The 23,703-nt window shown below is 30.1% G+C and overlaps 2 protein-coding genes across 9 annotated transcripts in view; both read right to left on the bottom strand.

The window, feature by feature from the left end:
* LOC106680981 (NFX1-type zinc finger-containing protein 1) overlaps positions 1 to 19,582 on the bottom strand; it is a 28,734-nt gene extending 9,152 nt beyond the window's left edge. Inside the window, exons 1-6 of one of the 4 annotated variants that reach the window (XM_014421093.2) lie at positions 19,533 to 19,582; positions 7,572 to 9,394; positions 5,507 to 5,590; positions 4,302 to 4,570; positions 1,025 to 1,171; positions 334 to 598 (exon numbers count right to left, since the gene is read on the bottom strand). In XM_014421093.2, the coding sequence (XP_014276579.1) occupies positions 334 to 598; positions 1,025 to 1,171; positions 4,302 to 4,570; positions 5,507 to 5,590; positions 7,572 to 9,369 (2,563 nt within the window). In that variant the 5' untranslated portion in view covers positions 9,370 to 9,394; positions 19,533 to 19,582. Of the gene's footprint in view, positions 1 to 333; positions 599 to 1,024; positions 1,172 to 4,301; positions 4,571 to 5,506; positions 5,591 to 7,571; positions 9,395 to 9,570; positions 10,219 to 12,066; positions 12,091 to 12,620; positions 13,087 to 19,532 lie in introns of those variants that run through there. The other 3 variants (XM_014421168.3, XM_014421248.3, XM_067049608.1) reach the window with 3 other exon arrangements.
* A 155-nt stretch (positions 19,583 to 19,737) lies between these two features.
* The window catches only part of LOC106680582 (NFX1-type zinc finger-containing protein 1), a 44,008-nt gene continuing 40,042 nt past the window's right edge, over positions 19,738 to 23,703 (bottom strand). For all 5 annotated transcript variants that reach the window (XM_014420421.2, XM_067049604.1, XM_014420809.2 and 2 more), the window contains one exon: positions 19,738 to 22,206. In XM_014420421.2, the coding sequence (XP_014275907.1) occupies positions 21,960 to 22,206 (247 nt within the window). In that variant the 3' untranslated portion in view covers positions 19,738 to 21,959. The remainder of the gene's footprint in view (positions 22,207 to 23,703) is intronic.

The raw sequence follows: 23,703 nt of genomic DNA, 5'->3' as shown, positions 1-23,703 counted from the left end.
GTATCTTATTAACTTACTATGTCAAAATATCTTTATTTATTTTTGTATCTTATTAACTTACTATGTCAAAATATCTTTATTTATTTTTGTATCTTTTTAGCCCTGATGAAGCTCTACGAAGTGGGGCGAAATGTCAGCAAATTAATAGTTGTTAACTATTATTTTGTTTTCTATTTGACTGTACCCCCGACCATCTTCATATTTTGAAAAATATGTTCAATCTTTTATATATATAAAATGTTGAAAGGTTAAAAATCTAAATTAAGAATTAGTATAAAACTTTTTCTTTCCTAAATTTGCACACAAAAAAAGAAAACTAATCATGTTATTTACCTATTGCTTGTTTCTTTTTAAGAACTGCATTGAGAGAAACCCATAAATCGGAGCCAGACATGAGCGTCTTCATGTTACCAATTATATAAAGACCAGATTTAGCCCTTGATAAAGCTACCACAATTTTGTTATTGTTTGATAAAAATCCAATACCAGCTGACTGGCTTCGTACCAAGGAAAGAAGTATTATGGTGTTTTCACGACCTGCATATATATCGATTGTGAGGATTTCTACATCCTTTAGTAGAGGATAGGTTTTTGCAGCCTGAAACATGATAAAATAAAAATGCAATTTATCATAAAAGCAATTATTTTTTAAAAACATAAATCATTTAAGACCAAACGTAACTAAAATGAATAAAATATTATTCATTTATTGTAAATAGCTTTATTGATTTTTTTTAAGTGGAATTCATTTTTAATTGCTATATATCAATCAAAATGATTGAGAAAAAAAACTTTTGGACCATAATAGAGGTCTCATTAAATATACATGAAACATAGAGAAAAAAAAGGTGGGGGCAATCCATATAATGTTTTATTTTTTTAATTTGTTACCAATTTAGTTTTTAAAAAAATAATAAATCTTTTCCAAATATAAATGAAAAAACCTCTTAGTTTTTCAAATTTAAACAGTAATATCTGTAACCTCAGGAAGGTATTCATTAATGGTGAAAAAGTAGAAACTTACCCTTATCATATATTTAAGTTGTTCTGCATACGGGACTAAGATAGTAATGTCATTGGTAGAGTACCCTTGTAAAAGGAGGTAGTTGGCAAGACCTAATAAAAGATCTCCTTCATAACTATTAGAAAATGAATTATCTTCATCCTTTTTCTACAACACCAGATAAAAAAACAAAAAAATTAATTGCTGCTAGCAAAAATAAACTTCTAGATTTTAAATTAAATTTATTTACACAGTTTGTCTAAATCAAGAATGAAATTTTATCAATATAGAGCACTTATGATTTCAGGGTTCATATTCATTTAAGATATATAGTTTGATGCTTTTATGATAGAAAGTTTTAAAATAATTGCTTTGAGACAGGTGCCTCCTTAATCTTGACTTTATAATATAAGGAGAATATAATAACTTGATTATGATCTCTTATTATAAATTCTATCGACAATTGAACTTGGAACACTGAAATCAAATCATCAAAACAGTTATTAATCATAGATTACTTTCAAATTGACAAATAGATTATGAGTGTCTTGATCTGTTTCTTTGCATTTTTTTTCTACAAGTTCTCCAGCCTAAAAGGCCTATTGTGCGCCATCAACATTACAACATTGTAACATTAGAACATTATAACAAGCTTTTCTTAAAGCTCAAGATGTGTACATTATATGAATCTAAGTATGATCAAGGGATTGAAAAATTCACACTGCTTGGAGTTCATGATGCGATCTACACGAAACAGTGTGAATCTCAACCCTGCAAATTGGTCACACCAGCAGATAATACAAGAAGCCTGGTGGAAAAAAAGTCAGTAATGTGATTATCAGTTATGAAGAGTCTGCCAAGTATAGTCAGGGGAAATACAAAATGGCAGCTGTTTCAAAATGTTAAACAAAATTAATTTTTCATTCAGTGCTCCATATCTTTGAAGCTGCCTAAAAGAATATCATTTAAAGTAGAGTAAATTTACTGAAATATAAGCCATTTATAATTTTATCAAATCTGAAAAATACTACTACAAAGATAAATGCCATAAACTACTTTACAGCACACTGAAATAGCTTTAATTTGAGTGCTAATAGACATCTGTATGTCTCATGGTTCCTGCAATATAGTTTTCCCACAATAAATTCACCAACTACTAAATTTTTATGAAATGTTGCTTTTAAAAAAACTGTATCTCTGGAACTATTAAACGAAATAGCTATAATTATATTATTTCAAAATTTTTTGAGACAAGGTAATATTTATTAATTAAATCAATTTTATATCCAATTCAGTCTCAACACTTTATTTATTCATTTGTCCAACGTTTCGGCCTTTCTAGCCATCTTCAGGGACATCTTCAATATAAAAATCCTTCTCACATTAATTATTTTCTATTTGCAGACTATTCTGCCCAGGTCAATTTCTTTATTTAAAGTTAAAACCTCTTTATGTAAATTTTAAAACCATTCATTTATTTATTCTATAAGATTGTCTACAGTATAAAACATTTTAATATATAATATTAAAATATACTATATAGTATATAGTATAAAAAGTATAAAACAATTTTGTTATATGGTGTGGTGTTTTATACTGTAGACAATCTTATAGAACAAATAAATGAATGGTTTTAAAATTTAAATAGAGAGGTTTTAACTTTAAATAAAGAAATTGACCTGGGCAGAATAGCCTGCAAATAGAAAATAATTAATGTGAGAAGGATTTTTATATTGAAGATGTCCCTGAAGATGGCTAGAAAGGCCGAAACGTTGGACAAATGAATAAATAAAGTGTTGAGACTGAATTGGATATAAAATTGATTTAATTAACGAAATAGCTATGTTATGGCTCATATTTAAGTAAATTTATCCTATTTTAAATTATATTATTTTTAGGTTTTCTAGTGTTATAGGTGGTTTAAACAATGTAGAGTTCTGAATGAATTTTATTATTATTATTATTTTTTTTTTTTTTTAACAGCCGCCATTTTTTAGTCCCCTAACTCTAGTTGAGAGATTTATTAATTTAGACTATTAATTAATTATAGATAGTTTTCATTAAAGTGAGTAGTCATAGAATACTTTTAAAATTATTTACAAGGTTAGCAAAGCTACATACATTATTTGTATACATTGGTAGTATATAATATTTTCATGCTCAATGTTAACACTCAGCCTAAAAACAATAAAAAAATCAAAGCAACTAAATAATGTTAAGGAATATAGAAGTTAAAATTAAATAATATTAAAAAATACAAAAGCTAAATTATGTAATGTTTACAAATATAAAAGTTAAAATTGAGTATTATTAATACATATTGTAATATCCTCTTTTTGAGTAAATAGTATATTTTTATGTATAAAGAGTTTTTAATATGTTTTTATTTTATGTATCATTTCAATATTGTTCATTTGCTTTATTAAACCAAAAAGAAAGCTAACCAATTTTGTTCAGTCAAATATGGAGTTGAAAAGACCGTTATTAAAAACAAAGAAGAGATTAAAATATTTTAAAAACTTTATTTAACTTCCCATCATAATTGTAGTTACAATAAATTTAAGAAAATAGAAGTTAAGAATAAGTATTAAAAAAATTTATCCATAAAGGAAATTATAAGAAAAAACTCAGAACCATAGTACTACAATCGATGTTGAGAACAAACACCTAGAGAAGGGGAAGAAAGAAAACTTGGTTTTTGATCATTCGTTGCTTAGGCGCGAGCGGGGAAAGATGTTTCCTGGATGCAGGAGGTCCTCATGATCTTTTGTCTAGCTCAAGGGTAGACATCTTGAAAAAGAGGACATTGAAGAGTCACCTAAGAAGAATATAAGAGACTCTTTGTTTTGGTTCGCCAGTGAATGAGATGAGTGAAATCTTTTAGAGGACAAATGCTTTGTTAACAGTCAGTGTTTGTTTGATGAAAGGTTGTTTACAGCAAGTGTTAGTTTGTTGAGAAAGAAGATAAAGAAAACCTTCAATCATCAAAAGAAGATAGTATAAATTGGTTAGTTAATAAACAAGTTAACTGTTGATAACTCTGACTGCCTAGAAACCGCCCTGAGATTAAGAGTCTATAGTATTATATATAATAAAATAAAAATTCTCATATCTATTTAAAACTTAATCTTTCATCTTAATCTCTTCAAAACTATATTTTAGATCTGAGAATAAGTTAAAACCAACAATTTTCATTTTTATTTACTTTTAATAAGTAAAAAAATTACTTATTTTTTATATTACAATATAAAAGTTAAATTTAAGTAATGAATAGAAATATTAAGGTAGTTTGTCATACTTTATTTTCAGCAACTTCATGATTAATGAAAAACATGTTCCGTTCCATTCCCCTTATTTTTGGTAAGTTACGAACAGCAGGATGATATTTCATTATTTGGTATACAGTTGGGGAGAGAAGTGATGCTATTTCAGGCCTCATTCTATGCTGTTCCTTTAACACACAACTCTTCATACCAGATCTCATCATCCTTTCGAACAATGACACATCCAAATCATAGTTTTCTAAATTCCTGTTTGAAATGTAGGGCTTGAGTTGTTTGTGATCACCTGCAATAAATAGGTAAAAGAATGAATTATTTATAATGATAAGAAATATTAAAGTGTAATTCACTTATTGTGAACAATAAGATATATTTATATGCACCCGCAACTAACATCCTCCATCACGGCTTTCCCAGCCAGCTCTCACTAATACAGAATTTCTAGATATTTAACTAATATTTGTCTATGGTAAATCTCTATTTCAGAAATTTATTGTAAGATAAAAAATAAATTAATAAGACGTCTGATTAATAAATATTTCGAGTTTCATTTTCGGCCAAAAAAATCATGGCATCTTGGAACCGAAAAGAGATAATTTTGATCGATATTTTGCTTGAAGGGGAGACAATTACTGCAGTATGATACTGCGAGACCCTTAAAAAGCTCGAGAGCAATTTAAAACAACTGATGAAGGGATTGAGTTGGTTCCACAATCACGCCCACCTCTTTATCACCAACTCATTTGCTAGGGACCGCCCTGCTTACTACTTTAAGTTGAAGTCTTCAGCTTTTGTATTTTCACCTTCCTGAAGACACATGGGTGAAACAAAATTTCAAACCAACGACCAACCAAGTAGACAAAGGAGATGGGGGGACAGCTCTATGAGAGGGGCATCAAAAAGCTTGTACCACAACTTACAACTTTCACAGAATGGGAAGGTGGATACGTGGAAAAATAAGTAGCATATAAATATATAATATCCTGTATTTTTTTTAAAAACAGTAAATTGAACACTCTTACTTTCTGAACATGCCTCGTACTAACTTTAAAATACCACTATCGACAAAACAAAATTACTACCACAATTTGACAGAAGATGACTTACGAATCGATATTATTTCTTAGAATAAATCTTAATAACAAATTAGTTTAAAACTTTTTCAAATAGAGTTTATTTAGCCGAGAATATTTCAATTATCAGAGTACAATTTCTTACTAACCTATGAGAATGAGATGCTTACAGCCTTCGGATAATGCAGCAATTACATGTGCTTCAAGTACATCATTTGCATTTTCAACAATAACTGAAAAAAAAAATGTTGATATGAAAGAAAAACAATGATTAAATAAAATTATTATTGTACTTAATATTATATTTAAATGAATATACTGTGTTAAAAACATCCATAGGCGAGCGTGGAGGCACTATGCTAATAACTTCAGATTCGAATCCGGCTGAGCAGATAATTATTTTCTGTTACAATGTAGCCGTAAGTCAACCCTGTGGCTCTCCTGAGGTCTACTCAGGCTCATAAAATGGGTACTCTTAATTGGGGAAAATCTGGCAGTTGAGCTCAATCTTGAAAAAATCACCTCCTTGTATAACCGTTGTTCTAGTAACAGTACTTCCTTACAAAGTACTGAATCCATGAACCTTCATGGCTCAAAGGGGCTCATACTATTATTATAATTAAATACATTCAAATAAATTAATTAATAAAATTACACACCATAATTTATGTACCAGTCTCCCTGATGGTAAAAAATAGAAAATTGAGAATAAACACGGAATAAATTTACTATCTATTTTAAGCTAATAAGAAATGTAAGAAAGTTATTTACAATTATAACATTTCGTTGTAGTTTAAAATAAGTGAGATATAAATATCTCCTTTCATTGATTTTTAATCCTCCAAATAGAAGAATATGGCAGCTCATAAGCAAATTATTTAAAAAATAAAAGTGAAAATGGCTAAAAGAAGATAGGAGAGATATAATATAATGGACTGTATTAAGTCAGTTTTAAAAACCACAAAGAATCAGAAATAAAACCGGTTGACGGACTCATTCTTAAAAATAATTATATCTTAACATTATTAAGACCGTAAAACAACTATGTGATGACAAGAGACATTAAGGTATCCTCGTAAGGACCATTACATCAAATGAATTTCAAGTCAATCACAGTTTGCATATTTATCTCTCCTTTCTGCATCCTTTTGTCGAAATTCAGCTGCAGCAACTTTTTTGTTTTGATCCATTTTATATAATAATTAACTAAGTGAGACTTTTGAATCAAGAAGGTACAAGAATTTTATTGTAAGATGAATTTTTATTTAAGATCTAGTTACAAAGAAATATTTTATAAGTATGTACATGAAATATTTTTGTTAGCTGTGTATGCAAAAGAAATTTTGCAAAGTTACGTTGTGTTAAACCGCATTTTAATTCAATACAACTGAACACAATTTTTCTCTAAAAAATTTATAAGAATTCAATGTTAGTAAAAAAGAAATATAGTAAATTCATTAGGGTTAGATGTAATTTAAATGTGACACCGTGGACACATGGTAGGGTAGATAACTGCCCAGCCTGAAACAACGATGAAAAGGAAGATACCTTTCACCTCTTGAGAACTTGTCCCAAGCAAAATAAAATATTTAGGGCAGCGGACCTCCAGAACAATTATTCAGTTTATTAAAAGGTGCTAATTGGAGAGCTCTTAGCAATTATGTATGTGCTACACAGGAAAGAGCTCAGTAGGTTAGCATTTGAAGAACCAAATTTGGTTACCATTGATTTGTTTCTTAAAATATAAATACTATATTGTTATTTTAAACTATTGACAGGTTAAAATCATTGTTTTTAATGTATACATTTTTTTTTTAAGTTTTATTATTTATCTGGGTTTAATTAAAATTTCACACAGACGGATGTTTTTCTATTGTCTATATGTGTTTTTAACCCGTTGACTGCCACATTACTTTTCAAGATTTCAGTCTAGGAAGCTCAGTTTGGGCAATTAAGCCAAGTTATCAAACTATGAGTTATCTCATAAGTTGGCGTCTGAGGCAATAACACCAACTAGGAGATAACTCGTAGTTGGCAGTCAACGTCTTAAGTTTTGTATGGATTTATTTTTTGTATATTTCATATTTTTAAAATAAATTAAATTCTTATATCAGGAATCAGGTGATAACTGATTAACTGAAACATTAAAATTTTGAAGATAACTTGATGAAAATAATTTTGTAAATGAAAAAATATAAAATAATAAGTCCTTACCAACTTCTGGTTGAACTTTTTCCAGCAAATGATTTAATCTTGCACAACCTGCAGTGGTTCCACCAATCACATCCACCTTTGTAGACAATATCTGAAGAGCAAAATTCTCATCACGCATCTTCCTATAAGAGGTTTGTTCTTTCTTTAAGGAGTCAATCAATTTCTCAATATTTTCTCCATTTTCATTCATTTTCCGCATCAAAGATTCTTTGATCCTTTCAATCTTAATTTTTATATCCCTCCCACAAGGTTTCAATTTATTATTAAGCAAATTTTTCTTCAGAACTGAACTTTTAGTCTGAGAACCTAATCTTATGACATTCCTCTCCTTTAAAACCATTGGTTCTAAAATAACATCAACCGAGTAATTATCAGATGAAATAAGGAGTATAGGAGTCGACAACAATCCTTTGTTATCTATCAAAATGTCGATAATTTTTTGAGCAAGGTGAGTTTTACCAGAACCAGGTGGACCTTGAATCAAGACCAATTCATGGGTTAGTGCTGCCCGCAAAGCTTCTACCTGCGAAGGGTCTAAATTTAAGAGATCATTAGGCCAGGAAGTGTTGCTGAATAATTTAATAGATTTGCAATCTATCTTATACTCTGTTGTAGTTGAAAGATATTTAGGAAAACAAGGTGTTGTATCTAAATATACAATATATTTTTCCATAGGAAAATTGTCAATACTTTTTGATTGGATAGCATGTAAAACTTCATAATAAGGTTTAAACAGCTTCTTAGATTCTAGCATGGTATATTGCCAATAAGATTTTATTTGTGAAAGATTATCTACAAAAGATACTTTTAAAACTTTATAAGAGCTACCTTCCGTATTTTGTAACTCCACATCTTCAACTACTGTAGCGAGATGGAAAGTAGTAAATTGACTGCATTGTGAAAACAACAATAGAGAACCATACTTCAATGGTTTGTTGGTATTAACCAATTGGTTTTCTTTGTCCCCTATGGAAAAAGCTATTCTGTGTATGATACCATTCATTGGTTTTTCATCTGTCTCGATGCGTTCAATGTTAATATTATTATAAACTAAAATCTCTTTTTCAGTAGTTCTGGCTCCTCTAAGTTCTGCCTTCATTTGCAATATCCCTTCTCTAAGGGAACCTTCATAATCTTCTTTCAGTAGTTTAAATATGGTATCTAAGTATTCATCAGTATTTTTGTAAGCTCCATTTATCTTATTTGGCATTATGTCCTTTTTTTCGAACAAATCAACAGGACAAGGATAAATATTCAAATCTTTCCAAGAATGTTTTGTCTGTTCTCTATGGATTATTTTTTTTTGTAATAGTAGGCACAGCTCATGTGTCCAATAATGATAGCTAATATTATCATCTGCTAGAACATCATTTAGAACTTTTAATAATGAATAAAATCTATTATAACAAACATCTGATATCGGAAGCTCATTGATATTAACATCAACAAAATACATGATTAAGTCAATGGCTTCTTTTAAATATTTACTATTTATATTACATTGTAGAAAATGTTTTATATTATTGACAAACTCTTCTGAATGTGTTATGGCAAGTAATTGAGACCGTTTATTACTGTTCTTTAAATTGTAAACATTAATAAACATTCTCAGCAAATCTATAAGATCACCAGAATTCAGATTGGATTTTGTTAATGCTTCCAACTCAGATTTTCTTTTAAATAATGAATCAGCAATGAAGTTTGGATCGGAAGTGTTAAATAAACAAAAAAGACTCTGTAGAGAAATTTCTCTAGCCAACCGCTGATCATTCCCATTGTATCTTTTCTTTTTGGCCATTTCAATGAAAGATGATCAGTAAATCCTGAAAACAAAGGACAAATATTAATAACAAACTATGTAGTGACAAAGAGCTAAGTACAGTATGACTAGGGCTATGTTTAGGCTACAGTATAGGCTATGTTTATACTATATGTTTGTACACCAAACCCCTATCCACACAGTTACCTTTACTTTTAAACAAAAATCAAATATAAAGACCTTAATATTCCAAATGTAACTGGTCTAGCCTGAACCAGATATCAATGCTTCCATTATAAACTCCCTAACCACCAAAAACTCAATAGTTTCTAACCTTTCCCCCTCTGCCTGACTATCCTCTGAGGAGCCTGAATAGAAGATGGCCTTGAGACGTTCTTTGCATCAAATTTACTGGATATATTATTATGTAGAGTTGTAAATGTCAAAAAATAAATTTAAAAAAAAAACTTTTAAACAATGTGTACTTAGCTTTTGTTGTACATAAGGAAGTCTGGTCTAAAACAACAGTGGAATAACAAAAAAATGATGTTTTAGATCCTTTTATGGAGTCTAAAGCTGATTTAGTTTGAAAATTATTAACAAAATAAAAAAATAATAAAAATCAGAGACATTGTTATTGTATTATGACCAAACTAAGAGCCGAATAACAAATTTAACTTTTTCAAACTCCTACTTCAATGAGTTCAGTTTGTGTCAGTAGTTTAGTTTTTTACTAGAAAATCCATGAGTGATCTTTGTTCCAAAAATATTTCTGTAAACTAATGATCTTTTCTGAAATATCATTGTTTTTGAGAATCATGTCATAAAACTGGCGACAAGCTCAGTCAAATTACAAGAACCATCAACATTGAACTGTCTCTAGAACAAATCTTTCAGCAGACCACAGATTATTCATTAAAGAAAATACAATTTCTACAACAAAACATTGCAAATTCTACAATTTTTAAAATAACTCAATTTTTTTTTTATGATACATATTTTAATAGATTAAAAAAGTTACTAAATAACTTCAAATAATTGATACACTAAAATTTAGAGAGTTGTTAAAACTTATTTGTAATGAGAATTAAGTTCAACGTTGTGAGGGGATGTTTTTACTGTGGAAAAAACACACAAAAAAAAAAATCAACTTTTTTTTTTTCCAGAAAAATAGGAAAAACCTTAAATAACGAAACTTAAGGTCATCCTGATTATAAAGTAAGCCAACTGGTAATATATCTATCTGAAATGTATCAGAAAATTACAACTTTTTTTTTTTTTAATTGAATTCCATAAGCGAATTAAAAGATCAAGGAGAAGATGGTTGGGAATGTGGTCAGTAAAGACTTATAAATAAGTAAAACTTATTTAGTTGTGCTGATGTTTCGATCTGAATTTCAGGGCTGAAAAACAAAACGAGATAGCAACCTTAATTCAGAGAAAAATAAAATAATAAAAAACAAACTTGGAAATATACATAACAATAAATTAAGTAGATAGTTATTTACAAATATTAAGTTTTATTTCTTCCCCATTGTATCATCTACATCATTTTCTTTCAATTTTGACATTATGTTGATTTAAGTTATTTTCACTATTTCACTGACACACACAGAACCTGGGCCTGGCAGAGCCACCATTCTTTCCCATACCTCGCGGTCTCCAACGAGACTCCTCCAATTTTCAATTCCCATCCCTGTCAAATCATCCAGCCACAGACGCCTGGGTCTGCCCTTTTTCCCCCTGGTGCACCATTTAGCATCGTTTTAGGTAGCCTTCACTATTCATTTTCACTATTTATATATTTTTAGTCATTACTTATATATTTTACTATGTTTATTCTATTACTCATCATTTACAATTTTTTCCACACCTTTTTGATAACTTTTTTTACCATTTTTTTTTTCTTTCTCTTACATCTAAAATATTATATTTTATCTCATCTTAGTACCAAATACTATCTACTTAATTTATTTTTATGTTTATTTCCAAGTTTGTTTGTTATTATTTTTTTTTTCTCTGAATTAAGGTTGTTATCTCGTTTTGTTTTTCAGCCCTGATGAAGGCTTGAAATTCAGGTTGAAACGTCAGCACAAAAAAGTAAGTTTTAATTATCTTCTAACCATCTTCTACAGTCAACTATTAACACCTCATTATGAATTCGAAGATCGTTAATTGCTCTTATGTCATCAATAAAAGGAAGATGGTGCGGTTAATAAGCAAGATGAGGAATCAATGTTTCGCCCCACTTTGCAGGGCTTCATCAAAGAAAATACTTGACGAAGACCTGCAATATAGGGCAACATATTAGCTCTTAATAAATAGTTTTTAAACTAATTGAGTTAATTTTTGACCAAACAGACCATCTTCCTTATATCAATTTTATAACTCATTTACATAAAACTTAAGAAAGGTAAAATACAAATATAGATGCTGATTAATTTAATTCATCAATGGAAAAGTATTATTGATAGTTTAATCATGAGAAATCTGTAACTATCAAACAAATTAATCTTTAAATATTGATCTGTTTAGTTTATGAACTGTAAATTTATCTTTATCATTACAATCTTTAATGCTTATAAGCAATAGATAAAATGGATTAAAGTAATTTGAGATTAGAAGAAATGAAATACAAAAACTATAATAAGAAAATAATTATAATTTAAACTAAAAAAAAAAAAACTCTGAAATAAATAAGTTAAACAAAACTAAAAGTAGCCAATTGAATCTTACACAACTAGTGGATAGTGGACAAGCAAGTTTTCAGATCTTCAGCCATCTTTTCTCTTGTCATGATCAGTAAGTACTGTTTAAAACCATCAAGAGAGAAAAAATCTGTATGGTATTGATGTCAGTTATAAAAACAAATGTTCAAACAAAGGAAATTTCAAATATTAATTTTAAATGTATGAAGTATTAAATTGCTCATGTATTACTTGATGTTATTTCACATCAGTGATAACACAACAGATGAGGGTTGGAGAACTTAAATAATCAGATTTGTTGAAGATTTTTATATTCAATATAGCTAATAGGTCTCCAAGTTTAATATTGTCTTCTAATTTTAATTCTGAAAACGTATTTAACTTTAAATGAAAGTTAATAAAACTCACACAAATCATCATTGAGTAATTTAATAAAATGGAACAAATGTGATTAAAAACACTATTGAGTATAATAGAAATGGAAACATTTATTTTTAAGATTAAGTTGATTGAATGGGGGGGGGGGGTAGTTTATAATAGTAAACAAAGCACAATGTCAAAAATATATTTTTAGTTACGAACCTGAATAGTCGATCAAGATGTAGACACTGCGTATATTATCTGATTTAATAAATTTAAAAGTATTAAGTCTCAATAATTCTTCTCAAATAGGAAATGTCGAAACAGCCGACGTCAACAAAATAAGAATTTATAGACCTAAAGATTGCTCACGACTGCTGACACCAGATTGAAACTAGCTCTCAGCTCAGCCAGCCCTCTGATGTCTTCAAGGGTACTTTTGACCTGCTCGGGACCATCAGTCCATATTGTGCCCTTCTAGGGACATCTGGGATTCCCGATTTACAGGCAGTTCAACTGGGCACTTGCCTTGAACACAGGTTTTTGAGCTGGGAACAAAATTGAGGGACTGGAAATATTAAATTTTTAACGTACGATAACGATTGCATTTTCAAAAATTATATTAAATCCTACAGTTTAAATTGCAACAGTAATGCTGTCACAAATATCACAGAATAATGCCCTACACTGACAATGAGACAAGGAGTATGTTATTTTATACTATATACCAGGCCCAAAATATATATAATTCTTTGGAACAGGGGCAGACTACCCGGCCGCGGTATAACACGGGGTCCAAAAATGGTCTCTTGAAGAGTTAAAAAAATAAAATAAACTCTTTATATGGCTATATATTTGTTGTTTAGCAGCTAACCCAAATGAAGATGGGAATCCTACTGTATTATTTAGAATCCAAACCACTGTCAACGATCTATTTCTAGAAAAAAGTGCTGAGAAAATTATCTGGATCAAGTGGGATTCAAACCCGAACATTTTAGGTTTTAACCTCCCTTTAATGTGAGAGATATTATATCAAATCATTACCAAAATTACAATTTTATCTTTCTTTAGGGATGGGGAAGGGTTATTACCACCGAGAATATGACAAGAATCTATAAGTGTGTTCCAACAACCGCTTCTGACTGTACAGAGCATGCGTAGTACGGGTTTTTGCCTCCCACAACCTATAATGCGCATGCTCCGTATAGTTCCGGACAGTCAGGAGCGATTGGAACAGACCTATTAGTTTGGTGAAATTCAGGATGTCAATGAATTAACGAGTGTTTTAACAGGAGTGGGGTTTGAACCTGGACAAAGGAGTATGTTCGAAATGTAATCTAATCAATAAAGGATGGTTAGAGTTGTGAGGGTGTTTTAATTTTCCCTGAAATTATTATGTACAGTGTAATCTCCTTGGTCAGAACTAATTCCTACAGGGTAATGTCCGGCTTACAGAAAGTATAAGGAAAATCAGTGTAAAAAATTCAATATGAATGTACAAAACTATTTGTATTTATTTGATTTTTTTTTTACTTATTTCGTTGGAAATTTGACTGTTTGAAGTTTTAAAAAATTTACAATGTTTAAAAAAATTGTTTTCTTTTACACTCCCAGTCGTGCTAAGTGATGGTTTAATTTATTAAAATTATAAAATTGTTCATTTATAAGTGACAAAAACAAAAATAAACAATATTCTTTGTATGGTTTATTTAAAATGTGATTAAAAAAAAAAAAAAATGAGTCCACTTACAAAATTTGTATTATACATATTTCTAATATTAATTAAATTATATATATGTTGTATATATAGTTGTTCGTAAAAATTGATGTATAGGAAGATGGTCAGGATAGCGGTCAAAGGAGAAACAAAAATAGTTTACAACTGTTTATTTTCCAACGTTTCGCCCCACTTTGTAGGGCTTCATCAGGGCTAAAAAGATACAAAATGATACAGTGATAAGAATAAAAATACAAAGATAAGATACAATGATAAGAATAAAAATAAGTAACAATGGCAAGAGTAAACATTTTCTCTGAATTAAGGTTGTTATCTCGTTTTGTTTTTCAGCCCTGATGAAGGCTTGAAATTCAGGTTGAAACGTCAGCACAAAAAAGTAAGTTTTAATTATCTTCTAACCATCTTCTACAGTCAACTATTAACACCTCATTATGAATTCGAAGATCGTTAATTGCTCTTATGTCATCAATAAAAGGAAGATGGTGCGGTTAATAAGCAAGATGAGGAATCAATGTTTCGCCCCACTTTGCAGGGCTTCATCAGGGCTGTCCAAATAAATAAGTTGAACAGCAACTTTTGTTTCTTTTTTTCTTTTTTTTTTAACTTATTTTTGTTTCTCCTTTGACCGCAACCCTGACCATCTTCCTATGTATCCTTTTTCCTTTTATTTTCAGAAATAAACTTTTTCCTTGGCTATCCTATTAGGAGGATCAGTATAAGCACCTTTTTATGCTGGTTCTATTCGTTTGCCACTTGCCGAGACTTGTACAAATGCTTGCTAAACAAAGGAAGCAACAAACGCCCGTTATCCACCTGCTTCTATATTCTTTTGACTTTTACATTCGATTTTCATTATAAAAAGAAAGAAAATAAAGATAGGCTAAATATAAGGAAACGTAAATATCAGCAAAGTAAGCAGTAGATAAAAACAATTCATATATGTAAACAGTACAACATAACCTATTACTTTAACCTTCGTTCTAGAATTCTTATCAAACACTTATTAATTTAATTACCCAGACATACAATGTCTTCATAAATATATAGTTGAGCTATATGTTAATTCAAAAATAAACTGATTAATATTTGTAACAATGGATGTACACCGAATCGATAGAATTATACAATATACAATGTTAAACTAGAGTTAATTATTGAATCCCTTGGTTAGAGAAACTCTTAAATTAATTAAAACACAGAAAGCACAAATATTTATCAGAAGCAGATCGGCCACAAATTCAGGACATGTACCAGCCAGAAAAATTACCTATCAACTGGCTTGCATATGTGCGAGTTTGCCATTGTTTGGCAAACGTGTAGAGGCACATAGATCCAAAACTATAACCTTGTTTTTTTGTTTTCAGTATGATGGAAAATTATTTTTATATCATACAGTAGGTTTTTTTTTCATTACAGTTTAATTTTTCAAATGGATCGGTTCATTTAGAAAGTAGAAATGATAATTATCATAAAATATATCGATGCTATGGTATGCTAATCATTGTTGCAATTGAGTAGGGCTGTTGAAATAGAATGTATTGCTGCTTTGTTTTAATAGATACACATCTGACAAACAATTTTTTTTTTAATTTGGTATTTGATGTAATCATTAATCATTTAATTCCGTAAAACTAATTTAATTAATGTATACCCTGACCATCTTCCTATATATCAATTTTTACGGTCAACTATATATACATATATACGAAAAAGGATACATGATATAAGGAATATGGTCCGGGTGCGGTCAAGAAAAACTCAAATAGTAGAAATATACTATTTTAATGAGCATATTTCTACTATTTGAGTTTTTCTTGACCGCACCCGGACCATATTCCTTTCATCTTTACACACGGTCAATCAATAATCTTCCATTACTATTTTTTTGTTCTTTTTTGACCGCACCCGGACCATATTCCTTTCATCTTTACACACGGTCAATCAATAATCTTCCAGAAAAAGGATACAGTTTAAGGGCGTACTCATGATCAAAAGTAGGGGGGGGCAAGCCATAGTCATCAGGCTGACATTTCAGCAAGGAAAAGGCTAATGAAATAAAAAAATTATATATAATTGTCGTAGTGATTTATTAGTTTTTACAAGTAGTATTTGCTTGAAAAAAAAAAAAAAAAATCATCAAATTTATAACTTTTTCACTTCTGGAAGAGGCAGCTTCCTCTCCAGATAAGCCCATAAAATGGTGAATAACTTTCAATTGAAGATTCTTTAATTTTCAGTTCCAACAATATTTCTGTGAACTACTTATCTTTTCCAACAAGTCCAAAACATTTATTGTAATCATGTCACCAATAGATTGAACTAATAGAATAGATCTTCCATCAGACCACAGGTTAGTCATGAAAGAGAATACTCTTTCTATTGGTACTCAGGAAGCACATTGCAAATTCTGAAATTTTTAAATTAACTTTGCATGATTTTGATTGAATTTTTTTAAATTATGAAGAAGATGGTCATATCCATCATTTCTTTCTTTGTCACTTATTGGCCTTAATTGAATGATCTGTAGTGAAGATTATTACATTCATCAATAAAAAAGTACAAAATGACTGTAGTTTTATCAATCCTTAGCATCATCTTGATTTTAGAATCCTGGTAAATATCTATAGAAACACAAAATACCTACAAACATTGTCTAATCTTCTGTTTATACAGCTATTTACTTTTTAAAACTAAATTGAAGATTCATATATGTATATATATTGTAATAATTTAAAATAAAATAAAAAGAATTTTAATCGTTTTTAAACTAAATTCAAGGAGATAGCTAGGGTTCAAATTTAAAAACTTTAATATTAAATGGATAATAGAATTTTATTTAAATTTTATAATATAAAAGACTCTTAATCTCAGGGCGGGTTTGCGAGGCAATCAGAAACAGACACAAGAATTACACTTAATTAAATTAATATCTATTTTACACCTGTATATATTTTTAGGTATAACCAAACTAACCAAGTTCACAATTTTCTTTTGATGATTCTTGGTATCTTTTTTTTTTTCTAATGTTATGTCCTATCGTCAAAAATGGCTTCCAGCTCCTTCCAAAAAGCTAGGTCTCTCTCACAACAATGGCTTCCAGCCGAAGGACGTCCTCTCACCAGGCAATCCAATCTAAGAGTATTTTTCTTCTTGGTTGTCTTCCTTTTTCAAACTGTCCACTCTTGCTGGACAGAAATTGATGAGGACCTCCTCATCCTGGAAACATCATTTCTCCTGCGCGCCCAAACAACGAATGAAACTAAAAACCAAAACCTGCCTCGATGTTCCATGTAAACATCGATTGTCGCACAACAGTTGGGGATTTTTGCAATTGATTTACTTTCTGAATATTATTCTTTAGCACTATTTCTTGACTTCTATTTTTTCTTAAATTTGCTGTATTTTCAATTATGATGGGAAGAGTTAAAATAGTTTTTATGATATTTGAATCTGCTCAACATGGCCTTGATTCAACAGACTTGTTGACTGTATATATATATAGGAAATCCAGTGAGATAGAAAACAAATTAAATTAATCCAATGTGTGAAGAAAGTAACAGAATTATATTTAATGGTTACAGACAAAATTTATAAAGTCGATAATAGCAAAAAGGATTGAACAATCAATCAAGCATACTAATTAATAATTGGTTATAGACGCATAAATAAGTTTATTTTTTATACCAAAACTAATTTACAATTTAGAACTTAAATTTGGATTAAATTATTTTATTAGTTGAAGTTAGCAGATCTTTTACAAAAATGCAATACACATTCATAGAAAGATGGAATAATTTTAGCATAAAAGAATTTATTATGAGGTGTAGATAGTTGACCGTAGATTAATGATTGGAGAAGTTTGTCGCGGAGTGCGGTCAGCAAAGAACAACATAAATAAACAAAACCATATTTATTTATTTTATGCCGACGTTTCGACCTGAATTTCAGGTCTTCATCAGGGCTATAGAACAAAAGAGATAACAACAACATTTAGAGAAACATACAATTGAAAAGGAATAGTATACAAACAAATTTAGAATTATACAAAATATTGAATTAAATCATAAATGATAAAAATTGATAACTTATAATTGAATAATAAAAAATTTTTTAATTGATTGATAATCGTGGAATTGGATGGTAGTAAATTGAAAACAGTGACAGATGAAATATAATATCATGTAGGTAAGAAGATATTCATAATATAAGATATGCAAGTAGTGTCTAGAAAACTGAAAAAATAAATAAATAAATTGAATCTACAAATTGAACAGTATGACAGACAATGAAAAATAGTCAGTGGCTTATATCTGAATTACAGCGTGAGTATTAACTTATATACCTATACTAAAGAATTTATTATATTATTCATCCATAGTAAACAATAATTAATTAAGAACACGCATAAATGAATATGATATATGAAAAAATATACATCATTTTGACTCTGATCAATAAAACAAACAAAATAATGATTAAATTCAGGATTTAAAGAATGTTAAAATAACAGTCCAAAGATAGTAGCACAATTCGAATAAACAATAGTCTCAATTAGCGCCACAAGAGGCCAGCACCATAGAAACATCCAATAGCTATATCAAAACATATCAGGAAAACAAAAATTACATTATTTTTCAATTCACAATTTATTGTTATTGTTTATTTAATCTTCAATGGGTCATCCATCTACATCATTGAGGATGAATATCAGCTTATATTGTTGCAGAGTATATGCAAAATAGCATTTGGGTATACTCAGCTCCTACAAAGCTTCCAATATTTCAAGTTGTAGAAATACAAAATGACAGTAGGGCACACTCCATTACTACAAAGCCTTAAGTCTCAGAGGTTAATGAAAAACATGATGGAGGTAAGGTACACTCAGCCCAATTCCTCAAGTTACAGAAATAAACATAATAACTGTCAGCATCCTCTTTAAGGTAGGTATCTGACTCTTCACAAGGTTGGTCAAGATAGGGTTATGTTAAAAAAAAAAAAAAAATGTGACCTTATATAGCCTTAAGTTTCACATGTTACAGGAGGAAAAACAAAATGAAAATGATGGTCAGGCATACTCAACCTCATAACTTTGTGGTCAAAGTTTTTTTAACTAATCAAATAATGTATGCCATTTACTAATAAATGATTGAAATGAAAATACAAATTGTTGATTGAATCAATTCTATGGAGGTCATGAAAAACTGAATAAATTTACCTAAAAAAATGAATTAATAAAAACACGAATGATCGGTATAGATTAAGTATTATAAAAATTCGAACTTCAGATATGTGCAGAAAAAACTACAACTTTGAAGATAGTTAAAAAGTAAATATTAAGGTTTTGTGATGATGAAAATCATTAATCTTAGTCCGGAATAATTATGACTTTGACTTACCTAGTTTTCCCTCAAATACCACAGAGCTTATCATTGAAATGAAAGTGCATGAGTGTGATTGAATAAAACACTTCAAACATAATTTATATTGATAAAAGCAAGATAACATAATTATGAATTGATTTTATAATAATAATTTTGAAATATAAATTTAATATTTACATAAAAAACTTCATTGTATAAGTCGAACAAAATACAGTTTAAATTTTTTTGTTTCTTACATAATAATTATTGAATGATCACAGATAAACTGTTTTAAGTCTTAAACCTATATAAACCAAGACAATGATTATAAATAAGTATCATACATAAAAAGGAAGAATTGACTAATGATTTAAATGATTGCTATGATAAAATCTATTTCACTTGAAAAGACAAAAAAAAATCTATTATATGAAACTTTAATCAATAAAGATAAATTAAAGCAATTTACACCAACTTGCCAACACTCCTGTAGATATATCTCCCCCAAGCTAGGGGGCAAAAAGTTTGAACCAGCAAGGTTCAGGGGATGGAATAAGAAGAAAGAGATTTGGCAGATAAAGCTCGAATTTCCTCAGAACAAGCTTGTGACATGTTGCATATATTTTTATAAAAATTTCTGAATCCAATAAAACTTACAACTCAAAAGAACTAATAAATTTGTTAAACGAATTGGAAGAAGAGATTCAAATCATGGAGCAACATAATATCATAAATCTTTTAAACAATAACCCTCATGTGAATTAATTTTTTTTCTTTGTAGTGTTATTATTTTTTTTTTTTACATGAAAAATAAATATTCAATATTTTCACTGTCTGTTTTTCTTGAAATCCCTCAGTTGGTTGAATTACAAAATACATATGTGTCAACGCACAGCAAGTGGTCTAAAATAAATTAAGTTGATCGCTTGAACATTTTTAATATTTTATAAGTTGATTCCTTCACGTTTTTAAAGATTGTGTGGCAATCTTTGGTTTAAATGAACTATTGCGAAACAGGTGGCCATGGTAAGGTGGTGGCAGTATCAGGCCACTTTCTCTGCTAATCCAAAAATCTCTTGAACTCATCCAGTAATATAAACAAGAATCACCCAGATACAGGACAAATGGTGTATCATGATAGTGGTTAGTGAGATGAGTCCCAACCGTAAATATATTAGTTTTGTAAAGTAAGAAGTTAGGAGGAACAGTAGTTTTTAACATAGGAAAGATATATTCATCAGATAATAATAGGTCAACGAAGCATTATGTAACAATGTCTGGAGCAATTTATTTATTTTTTTATTTTTATTTTATTTATTTGTTGATATTTACAACTGTATAAAAAAAATACAACCAGTAAATTTGATCATAATGACATATGATATGATACAGGATGTAGAGAAACTACCCAGTAGTAGAACTCTAAAACAGTTTACAATATAAGGTCACGAGGCCATCTTCTTTTCAGGCGCCTTAGAGGATTGCCAGGAATGGAAGAGGAAGCAAGGTTAGAAACGAGTGGGTTTGGGTGGTTAGGGAGATTATTATGGAAGGAATAATATCGGGTTCAGGCTAGATCGGTTACATAAGGAACATTTAGGTCTTTATGGATGGTTTTATTAGTAACAAAATAAGGAGCATTGAGGATTTTACGAAGGATTTTGGATTGTAAAGATTGGATACGAGAGGAATTCAAAGGTTTAGTGGAGCCCCAAAGCTCAACTCCGGAGCAATAAAAGTTCATATCATATCCATACTATTTTTGCATATATAACCCACATAAACGTTTTTTAGATAAAACATAAGATATAAGGTCATCTATTACAAAACAAAATTGAATATAGAACAATAATATTAATTAGTCAACATTGAACTAAAAAAAGTTTTTAAATTCCATATTTATTGTGTTGTGGAGTTCAAAAGAAAAAGATTACTGAAATAGTCTTTTCAATAGCAAATAAATGATATTCTACATTAATTCAAAAATTTTACACAGCTAAAAGAATCAGTTATCATATCAATACAAAAATTTAAAAATTGAATTTCGGTATATGCCATGTTCATTAGACTTATATAGATTATAATTATAGAGTGTTATCTTTTTTTAGCAGACCTAGAATAACATTCTAAAGTAAAAAAAAAATACATTTCACAAAATAACATAAATGTTTGCTCAAATATTATTAGTTTTGAATTTCAATTATACATAGAGGGTAGCACAATTGCATGTTACACATTGTAAGTAGTATTTTGGGGCACATATTTTGTCTAATTAATAATTTATTGTTCTTTGTTTCATATAAATATTTAGTGATCTCCTTTATACGATATAAATTAGACTTTTCCAGGGTTGGCACATAAACAGAAATTATTTCAAATATTGATATTTGACCAATAGAGGAATAGATATTATTTAACCAAATATCAATAGCTACAAAAACCCATAGAATAATTAAAAAATGTTTATGCAGGTTCTTCAACTTTCCTATAAAAACAAGATGTGGACTGCCAGCAAGGAACTACCTTTCGAAAGCAGAACAAGTAAGAAACAACTGTTGGCTTCATGCAAACATCTGTCTCTTCTTTATTAGAACAGCATTTCTTCTTCGATGAATGACTGCAAGGTAGAATTACATCAACTTCTTCATTGCACTGCCCACATTCTTCATAGCACTTTTTTTTACACTTATGTACATTCTGTTTACAAAGTCTGAAAAATAAAAATTGTTACTTTAATATCAGTACAACTAGTAATAAATAATAATCAGGTGGTAAAGGAAAATAAGTTAAAAAAATGGGATTTTTAAGGCCAGCTAATAATTTGGATCAATACTCATTGCTTGATCATGAAAAGATCTGCATTATTACATTGTAAACGAGATTTTGAGACTTGTATATTCTCTCTGCTCATGGTGTCATAGGTTGATACAAAGACATTATACTTTATTTTAATCCTTGGTAGGAAACAAATAAGGACTTGACATTCAAATATTGAGTCATACTGATAGTGTTGTAGCGAGGCCTCACACTGAGAATTGTGTGAAGCAGACATCCAGCGACCCTGAACATGACCCTTAGTTATAGACAAAGTTATTAGCATCCCTTCTCTTGTCTATTCTGTAGGTTATCTTCTTATCAATGGGAGGAAATCGGAACATGATATTACAGGCACTACATAAATTATATTACTATTATATGATATTATAATGTGAACTGCTACAACACTTAAAGGGTTAGGGATTCAGTATGTAGTAAAGAAGCACTATTTTGAGAACAACGGTTAAACAAGGAAGTGATCACACTCAACCGCCATATTTATCCCCAATTAAGGTTTACCCACTTTAAGAGGCTGGGTGGTCCCCAGGAGGGCTCCAGGGTTGACTCATGGTTACAATAACAGAATAAATAATTAACAGCCACAGTCGAATTAGAAACCGAGTTCTTGAAGTTAGTTGTACAGTACCTTAGTAATACTACTGAGTGGTATTACTGCATTTAAATGAATATACCCCTAACGGAATATACCCTAACGGACGCGATCATAAGGTCCTACACTGACAATAACAGGATATGCAGGATCCAAACCAACAGGAACACAACCTGGTGGAATGAGGAATTGGCTAGGCTGAGAGGACTCACAAGGAGACTCTTTAATACAGCGAAAAGAACAGGCTGTTGGGACACCTACAAGAGAGCACTAACTGATTATAACAAGGCAGTTAGGAAGGCAAAAAGAGGGGCATGGAGGAGATTTTGCAATGATTGTTAATGATGCCCCCTCCACGTTCAGAATTAATAGGATTCTATCCAGGGACTCTGTAAGAGGAGTGTTGGGTGCTGTTGAGGTGGAAGAGGGGTACACCAGCTCTGAGGCGGGAACCCTGGAGGCTCTGGCACGCTCGCACTTCCCTGGGTGTGTACTGATAGAAGAAAAAGACATGACCCCAACTATAGAGAGCTACACTTGTAGTAGAGATAAGTGGGTTGAGGCAAATAGGATTGTCAACTCTGGCAAGGTTGAGTGGGCGATTAAATCATTCTCGCCCTTTAAATCAGCTGGCACTGAGGGAATCTTTCCGGCCCTATTACAAAAAGGCCTAACGGTCTTGAAGCCATATCTCTTAGCGTTGCTCAGGGGGAGTTTGGCACTGAGTCACATTCCATATAGCTGGAGAGTGTCGAAGGTGTGTTATATACCCAAACCAGG

This window comes from Halyomorpha halys, unplaced genomic scaffold (genome assembly GCF_000696795.3).
Source record: "Halyomorpha halys isolate HHAL.00 unplaced genomic scaffold, Hhal_1.1 Scaffold2.1, whole genome shotgun sequence".
NCBI classification, from domain to species: domain Eukaryota; kingdom Metazoa; phylum Arthropoda; class Insecta; order Hemiptera; family Pentatomidae; genus Halyomorpha; species Halyomorpha halys.
The sequence above is the reverse complement of the archived record's forward strand: the minus strand, read 5'-3'. Positions and strand labels throughout refer to the sequence as shown.